Source organism: Sander lucioperca, chromosome 20 (assembly GCF_008315115.2).
Source record: "Sander lucioperca isolate FBNREF2018 chromosome 20, SLUC_FBN_1.2, whole genome shotgun sequence".
NCBI classification, from domain to species: Eukaryota; Metazoa; Chordata; class Actinopteri; order Perciformes; family Percidae; genus Sander; species Sander lucioperca.
The window spans coordinates 22892332-22901470 of NC_050192.1; the positions used below are offsets into that span (position 1 = coordinate 22892332).

The following is a 9139-nucleotide window of genomic DNA, read 5'->3' on the forward strand; positions in this document are numbered from 1 at the left end:
TCCTGACTGGCTGGCGGGTTCAAAATTAACTTTTTCATCCATTGGCCAAATGGCGAGTGAATGTTCACATTTTACCAGCCACTCAGTAGATTACCATTGTTTTTTTGGTCTGGTGAGTGTAGCAAATCTACCAGCCACTTGCATATTTTACCAGCATTTGGCTGGTGGATGGTGCTAACTTTGAACCCTGCTGGCTAGTAGTCCTTACCTAGGTACTGTCAGGACACGCCCTCATACTCTGCTCCTGACTGGCTAGTAGTCCTTACCTAGCTACTGTCAGGGCACGCCCTCATACTCTGCTCCTGACTGGCTAGTAGTCCTTACCTAGCTACTGTCAGGGCACGCCCTCATACTCTGCTCCTGACTGGCTAGTAGTCCTTACCTAGCTACTGTCAAGGCACGCCCTCATACTCTGCTTCTGACTGGCTAGTAGTCCTTATCTAGCTACTGAGCATGTGCGACTCCCAACAAAGATTGAACAGAAGTGAGAGGTCTCACTCTGTAGCTAAAACAGAGAGCTCATCACACAGGGTGAAAAGAGGAGCTGCAGCAATGTGCAGTACAACAAAAAAATGGTGCATAATATACAATTATGAACCTGAAAATGAGCATAATATGAGGTCTTAAATAAAGTTCAGTTACTTTAAAGAAACGAGCAGGAGAGGTGGATGTCGTGCTGAGGTTGAAGTTAAAGTCTCCATCTAATATTCCGCTGTTTGAAAGCATTGCAGCAACTTATTACATAAGTACATGTTGCTGATAGTTAATTTGTTTTATTTTTCTTTACTTTCTTTTAGCAGGAATATTCAGAATCTCTGGCCGAGATAGCAGCAAAGTTTCACATAAAAAGAACAACAGTGACTGATTAGTCCATCGACAGAAGAATAATCCGCAACTATTTTTCTAATTAATAACTGTTGAACAAATTGTTCATGCAAGAAATGGCAGAAAATGCTGTTTTCCCCGTCTCACATATGTAGATTTCTTGTGTTTCTCCGTTTTATATCATATTAAACTAAACATCTTTAGGTATTGGACAAAACAAGACATTAAAGGCCCTGACACACCGAGCCGATAATCGGCCGTCTGACAGTCTGGCGAGGTCGGTGACTCGAGTCTGTTCGGTGTGTTCCGCGCCGTCGTCCGTCCGAGCGGCCGTCGGCCTTCATTTTGGCCGATGTGACATGTATAATCAGAAGGCGGGCAGTCAGACTCAATGACCAATCTGATTGGTGGAGTGCTAACCCGGAAATGACGAGCGGGATGAGCCTGAACAACGCCTCTCAAAATCTGAGGAAAATCTTTCAAACTGACCTTTGTCGATCTGAAATGAAGACAGATTCAGCAACTGCACGGCCTATTTCTCTCTTAAAATGTTTTCAGAAACACGTCTCGGGGAACTATTTTAGTACGGTCTGGCTTTGAATTTCCGGAGAAACCAGACTCACGTGACGCGTTCGTCCAATCAGCTGCCGTCGGAAGTCGGCGTCGCCTCAGTGTGTTTCGAGGCACTTTATTTTTGACCAACTCGGGGAGGCAGTCAGTCCGACTGCCTTTTCTGCAGAGGGTCGGCCGTCGGGTTGGTGTGTCAGAGCCTTTAAAGACATCACTTTGGTCTTTGAGGAACTGGAATGGACTATTGTATTAATTCATCTTGAAAATAATCAATAACCAAAGTAATCGTTAGTTGCAGCCCTACGTGAAGCTTGAACGGTTTCCCCATTATCTCCGTGTGTGTGTGTGTGTGTGTCTCTGCAGAAGTGTGTCCTGTATTGGCCGGAGAAGAGGGGAATCTACGGGAGGGTTGAGGTGTTGGTCAACAGCATCAGAGAGTGTGAACACTACACCGCTCGCAGCCTCACACTCAAGGTACACACACATTTATTCATATTTCTACTATTTCTATTTCTATAAGCTATAGTGCACAACTATTTTATATTAATGAATGTCTGTTACATCCAAGCCATTGCCAAATGAGTTGATACAAAGCTACTTAAGGGTTTTCCCTGGGTTTTTAGAGCGCTTACGTGCACATGACATCACATGCTCATTTGCATGTGAGTGACGTCATCACGCAATTATTTGCATACATTTTTGGTGTTGTCGGTTGCAGCAAGGGACAGATTACTAAGGCAACATTTGGAGGAAGCATGTCACTAAAATGAGAATAGCTGGTCCACCTTAAAGCCAGTCCACCTAAAGTCAGTGAGTCTGTGCTGAAGTTGTCGCTATCTCCGTGGTGCTAGCACATTCACTTTAACCAGGAGCAGCTAGCAACCAAGACACGGGAACTTGGCTCGGGTCTTTAGGAGTTCTAGCATTTATTCACCGACAGATGAACTGTAAACAGACTGCACTGCTACATTCACAGCTATAACTTTACTGCTACTTCATACTTGTCAACAAACACACCTCCCTCTCTCTTTTTCCCTCTCCCTCTCCAACGCGCACTCGTAAACGAGACGGCTGGGGCTGCCGCTGTGTGCGCAACACGCATAATTTGTGCGTGTGTGTGGTTGTGACACTGTTTCTGCCGCTGTGTATGTGAACTTTCATGCGGCACTTGTGTGCCGAAGACAACGAGCGGACGTCCGTGCGTCGGCTGAATGGATGTACTGTATAATAACGGTCAGCTTATTGTCCAAATGCTCTCCACATTTGTTTTTTTACGTTCACATGCTTAGGCGGTGCACAAAAACACTTAGCCGCTGCGCCTAAGCCGTATAATAGCAGGGAAAAGTCTGTAATTAAGCCTATCCGCTCCACAAGGGGAAAAGTATGGCTATGTTTACAACACGGTGTAGTAATCAAGGGATGCGTTTTACATCACCGCTGAGAAAGGAAACAGCAGCGTTCAGCTTCGGAGACAAAAGGCCTGTTCGAGATTTGCTGCGTCTCGCCTGTAAAGTGGATGAGAGCAGGCAGCAGCAGCCACGGGCGGTGACAAAAATCTGCTGTCAAGTCGGACAGTTTCCAGCCGATTCCAGCAGCCTTCAGGCTGAACAGGAAGTCACAGAAACACTGTGGTCCGATTCTGATTTAATAAAATGTTATCAGACCCATATATCAGCTCCTACACAGTCTCCAGTTGTTTTAATTATGACATAGTAGCTGTCAAAATGCTCTACATGCGATCTGTTGCTGATAATTAACAACACACTGTAGATGATCTGTAATCTCAACAGATTTAGTCACTATCAGCCACACGTGAGCTGTACAGAATAAGCCTTTAAATCAGACAAATAGCAGTTAAAATCCCTCCAATTCAAAATCAATAAAAAGTTGATATAAAACGTCATCATGTTGAGTCGATTGTGAACCAATCAGCTGTTATAGCTGAGAGGCCGGCGTTTCCCAGCATGCCCCTGGGTCCGCCTGGGTCTTGCAGTCGGTGGAGAGCAACTGCGCCTCCTGCGACTCAGAACTGCGTCCGCCTTGATCTCGTGAGGTTATCGTTGCCCACGTGTGCATGACGTCAGAGCAAGTCAGACACAAATCTAACCAGCAAGCATTGGGCGGCGATCGCCGGTGACCGTTTCTGCGCAGACCTGGCTCATCTCGAACGAGCCTAAAGAGGACTGCTGCAACAGTTGAAGGCGTGGCTGAAAACCCAAAGAAGCGCTCACAAAATGTATTGTAGTGAAAGTGATTGTACTGCTGAGAAAAGACCTACAAGTTCAGCAGAAGGATTAAAATCCAAAAAAGAAAGCGACCGACGGACCGACTGCATTTCTGTTGCATAAAAATGACAAGATAATGGCCTCTTCTGAAGAGTCCATCATGTTTTTTTAATCCTCCGTGTCCTCCTTGGTTACTAGTGTCGACACAACAGTGTGGCGGAGGGGGTGGGGGTGAGGGGTGGTGTGCGATCACCAAAGGCTTGCCTCATTACTTGGAATTCCTCATGAGGGCGACAGAAACTATGCGCTACTTTAAAGTAGAGCTGGGCAATATATCAATATTATATCGATATCGTGATATGAGACTAGAAATTGTCTTAGATTTTGGATATCGTAATATTATAATATGGCATAAGTGGTGTCTTTTACTGGTTTTAAAGGCTGCATTACAGTAAAGTGATGTACTTTTCTGAACTTACCAGACTGTTCTAGCTGTTCTGTCATTTGCTTTTTGACATTATGTCCACATTACTGATGAATATTTATCTAAAATCTAAGTGTGAAGATATTTTATGAAAGCACCAATTGTCAACCCTAGAATATCGCCGCAATATCGATATCGAGGTATTTGGTCAAGAATATCTTGATATTTGATTTTCTCCATATCGCCCTACTTTAAAGTCTTTGCTTGTTTGTTTGGAATTCTAATTGAATGTGTTCTTGTGTGTGTGTGTGTGTGTGTGTGTGTGTGTGTGTGTGTAGTGTGGGAATCAAACCCGCGTGCTGCAGCATTACTGGTACACATCATGGCCCGACCACAAAACCCCCGACTCCACGATGCCGCTGCTGCAGCTGATGGAAGACGTGGAGACGGACAGACGGACGGCGGCCGCCATGGGGCCGGTCATTGTCCACTGCAGGTAAAGAGAGACGCAGAAATGGGAAACTTTGTTTCTACTACTGCTGTAAAAGTTTGTGAAGTAACTCCGTTACCCACGCTCCTTTGCTTGCAGCGCCGGGATTGGCCGGACAGGCTGCTTCATCGCCACGACGATAGGCTGCAGACAGCTGCAGCTGGAGGGAGTGGTGGATGTTCTGAGCATCACCTGCCGGCTCCGAGCCGACAGGTAACATACACACAAATACTTCAACTACTATAGAGAGCCAAAGTCTTCTCCCCTCCCGTTGGACCTCATTTTGGAAAAAATATGTCCGGTAGTGAACGGGGAGAGACAAATAATGATTTGATCCCGTTTGAATTGAGCCATGGATTACACATATGATGTTTGTCAGTTTAAAAGATAATTTTGCAAGTCGAGAAAGTCTCAGCTTGTCGTAAACCTGTTGAACTATCAGACTGTGAAAATTTGAATTAGAAGGACTACACTCTTCAAAGTCTCTTCGAAGCTACGACGTCTGTGTGTTTGGTACCGGGATGTAACGTTACTCACACGAGCAGCAGCTCCTTCTTTCTCTTCCCGGCTGATAAAAAGACGCTGGATAAAACACATCAGGTTAAGGCGCTGACACACCGAGCTGATAATCGGCCGTCTGACAGTCTGGCGAGGTCGGTGACTCGAGTCTGTTCGGTGTGTTCCGCGCCGTCGTCCGTTGGAGGAGCTGTCGGCCTTCGTTTGGGCCGATTTGACATGTTGAATCGGAAGGCGGGCAGTCGGACTCAATGACCAATGTGATTGGTGGAGCGCTAACCTGGAAATGACGAGCGGGATGAGCATGACGAACGCCTCTCAAAACCTGACGAAAATCTTTTAAACTGACCTTTGTCGATCTGAAATGAAGACAGATTCAGAAACTGCACGGCCTATTTCTCTCTTAAAATGTTTTCAGAAACACGTCTCGGGGAGCTATTTTAGTACAACATGAGATTGTATTCTGAATGAGCCGCCATGACAGTCTGTCTTTGAATTTCTGGAGAAACCAGACCCATGTGACGCGTTCGTCCAATCAGCTGCCGTCGGCAGTTGGCGTGGCTTCGGCAGAAAAGGCAGTCAGTCCGACTGCCTTTTCTGCAGAGGGTCGGCCGTCGGGTTGGTGTGTCAGAGCCTTTAAAGACATCACTTTGGTCTTTGAGGAACTGGAATGGACTATTGTATTAATTAATCTTGAAAATAATCAATAACGAAAGTAATCGTTAGTTGCAGCCCTACGTGAAGCTTGAACGGTTTCCCCATTATCTCCGTGTGTGTGTGTGTCTCTGCAGAAGTGTGTTCTGTATTGGCCGGAGAAGAGGGGAATCTACGGGAACTAACGCCTCTGAAAATCTGACGAAAATCTGTTAAACTGACCTTTGTTGATCTGAAATGAAGACAGATTCAGCAACTGCACGGCCTATTTCTCTCTTAAGATGTTTTCAGAAACACCTTTCGGTGAACTATCTTTCAGTAAAATATGAGATCGTATTCTGAACGAAGCCACCATTATGCTCCGTTGTAAAATACGGGAGCAGCCAGACCCACGTGACACATTCGTCCAATTAGCTGCCGGTTTTCATTTTTTGGGCGACAATACAGATTAGCGCCGCCTGCTGTTATGGAGACGTATTACGTCTCGCGCACACGCAGAACGTATGCTCAAGTCGGCGTCGCTTCAGTGTGTACTGAGGCACTTTTTGGACCTCGGGGAGGCTGTCGGACTACCTTTTCTGCCGAAGGTTGGCCGTCAGGTTGGTGTGTCAGAGCCTTAAGATAACGTTGTATGCTGTTGCGTCTGTAAGCAGTCCAACAAAGTGCTGCCGTGAGGGACTGAACACTGAGAGATGCATAAACACACTGTGACGCGCTCAAGATTGTACTGCAGTAATTTATTCCTCCACACGTAAAATATATCTAGTACTGCAGTTACCAAATGTAAAGTTACTCTGGGAGTCGAAATAAGTGTGTTAGTGCGGCGGTCAACAGGAAGTGTTCGCTACCAGGCTCCTCCCCCCCCCCACCCCCCCCATCTCTGTCAAAGCCCAAAAACCCAACAGGTGAACAGGTGAAGCGAACACACGTTATCACTTCCGCTGAAACTGCGATGAAAAGGCCCACCACCTACAATATAATAATCAGTAAATAATATCAATGAGACCATAAACAACATACAATATGTGGCTCCTACACGTGTTGAGGAACAGAGCTAACGCCGCCTTCACACTGGCAGTTGAAATCAGCTCCGATACGGCTTCAAAACGACCGGAAGTCATTCATTTCCTATGGAGATTCGCAGACTGCATGCGAATGGGTCCGAACGAGTGCGGTGCGAAAAAAATCGCGTGATTTGGTCATCCGGATGCGTTCAAAAAATTTAACTCTTGCGAAAGGCTACGGACGGTTCCTATCCGACAATTCCAGCGTTGCTACGGTATTGATAAACAAACATGCTAATGCTAATTAGTTAGCTAGCAACAGACATCGAACTATTGACATTATACCGCTATATCACCGACGTGATCTGTCAACGTCCTGGGCAGCTTTTCTCCATGCAGCAGCCTTTCTATTTCTATCTGTATAAGAGGTCATAGAGAATCGTACATTTAGACACTTATCACTCCTTCTAGTCTCTCTGCCATTTTTGTGAGTCGCTTCCGAAGCTTTTCAGCAGTGTAGTACGACGTCCGCTGGGGGCGTATTGCGTATCACGGAGCTGATTTCATTTGCCAGTGTGAAGGCGGCGTAAGCTAGCTAGCTAGTGAGCAAGGTGACGTATACTGTGCGAGAAGAGAGATGTAGTTCACTGAACGGTTTAAGTGGTACTACGACAAACCTACCACAAACTGAGACTTTCTTCACTTGCTAAATTATCTTTTAAATTGACGAACATCTACATGTGTAGCCTAATTCATGGCTCAATTAAAACGGGATCAGATAATTACTTGTCTCTCCGTGTTCTCTACCGTACATAGTTTTTACAAAATAAGGTTGTTTTTTTAAGGTTTTCTTCTGCACTACCCCCATTCAGATTGATTGCAAAGATGTCTTTGACCCTTTTCTTGACGCTTTTGACCCATTTATTTAACACTCTTTTTGACGCCTTTGACCCTCTTTTTTATGCTTTTAACGCTTTTTTCAATTCCCGTTTCTAAAATGTGAGGATTTTTCTGCGTTGAGTACTTTGACTTTTAATACTTTAAGTACATTTTCCTAATAATGTCGCTGTCTGTCTGTGCAGAGGAGGTATGATCCAGACAGGTGAGCAGTACGAGTTCGTCCATCACGCCTTAAGCCTGTACGAGGCCCGCCTATCTGCAGAAACCGGCCAATGAGTGTGCACCACCCCACAGGAGGCGTGGACTTAAAAACCAGGAAGTGTGCTAACATGAAGCGGGTTCCTTGTAGCAGGTATGATCTCCGACGTTGGGGAATTCTGGAGGAGGTCTTTGAGTTTGATGGACAACCAATAAGGACTGCTTTGGGCGGAGCCTGCCGAAGGAAAGAGGAAAGGTAAACTTCTGAAAATGGAAAGCATCCGCACTTCTTCTTCTTCTCTGCTGTTTCTTCGTGTGTTTTTGGCGAGAGGTTCTTCAGAAGAGCTCAAAAGACTCGCTTAACTTCTCTCAACTGACTGTCGGATCGTGTTTTTAACTACAGTAATTAGACTGTTCTATTACCTCTTTACTGTCATGGAGACTTAGAAATAGTTTGACTGAAAGTGAGTACATTGATGAATCACACTGTTGTGTTTCTGATTTTTAAATGATTTTGTATTGTGGTGTTGGCTGTTGGAGAATGACTGTTAGCTGGTTGCAGCTTTTGGTTAAAGCCCTAAACCTTCCAGCTTCGCTGCTCTTGTGACATCCGCACTCTGTACGTTACTCCGTGGTTCGGTCACTTACACTAACCCTTTTTCATGTTTGCCTTTAAAGGTCCCATGGCAAGAAAAAATCACTTTATGAGGTTTTTTAACATTAATATGAGTTCCCCCAGCCTGCCTATGGTCCCCCAGTGGCTAGAAATGGTGATAGGTGTAAACCGAGCCCTGGGTATCCTGCTCTGCCTTTGAGAAAATGAAAGCTCAGATGGGCCGATCTGGAATCTTCCCTTTATGACGTCATAAGGAGAAAGGTTACCTCCCCTTTCTCTGCTTTGACCAACCAGAGAATTTGGCCCACCCATGAGAGAGAGAGAGACATCATGGCTTGAAAACAAGCGAAGCATGGCAGTTGGTCAAGACCACACCTCCACCTTGCCCTCTCTCCTCCTCAATAGCATTTAAAGCTACAGACACAGAAATGGCACATCCTAAGGAAAGATCATTGTGGGACTGGCTCTAGTGGCTGTAATTCTGGACCAAGGCTGAATTTCAGGAAAGAGACTTCAGATACAGTATTAGGGGACCACTAAGGTCTATATAAAGAGACTTCAGATACAGTATTAGGGGACCACTAAGGTCTATATAAAGAGACTTCAGATACAGTATTAGGGGACCACTAAGGCCTATATAAAGAGACTTCAGATACAGTATTAGGGGACCACTAAGGTCTATATAAAGAGACTTCAGATACAGTATTAGGGGACCAC

General features: G+C 45.3%; 1 protein-coding gene across 1 annotated transcript in view; it reads left to right on the forward strand.

Annotated features, from left to right (window-relative positions):
* Nucleotides 1–8484, forward strand: part of LOC116052012 (receptor-type tyrosine-protein phosphatase R) — a 47437-nt gene extending 38953 nt beyond the window's left edge. Inside the window, exons 13-16 of the mRNA XM_035996391.1 lie at nucleotides 1759–1869; nucleotides 4383–4540; nucleotides 4634–4747; nucleotides 7791–8484. Of these exons, the coding sequence (XP_035852284.1) occupies nucleotides 1759–1869; nucleotides 4383–4540; nucleotides 4634–4747; nucleotides 7791–7884 (477 nt within the window). The 3' untranslated portion in view covers nucleotides 7885–8484. The remainder of the gene's footprint in view (nucleotides 1–1758; nucleotides 1870–4382; nucleotides 4541–4633; nucleotides 4748–7790) is intronic.
* Nucleotides 8485–9139: the final 655 nt, after the last annotated feature.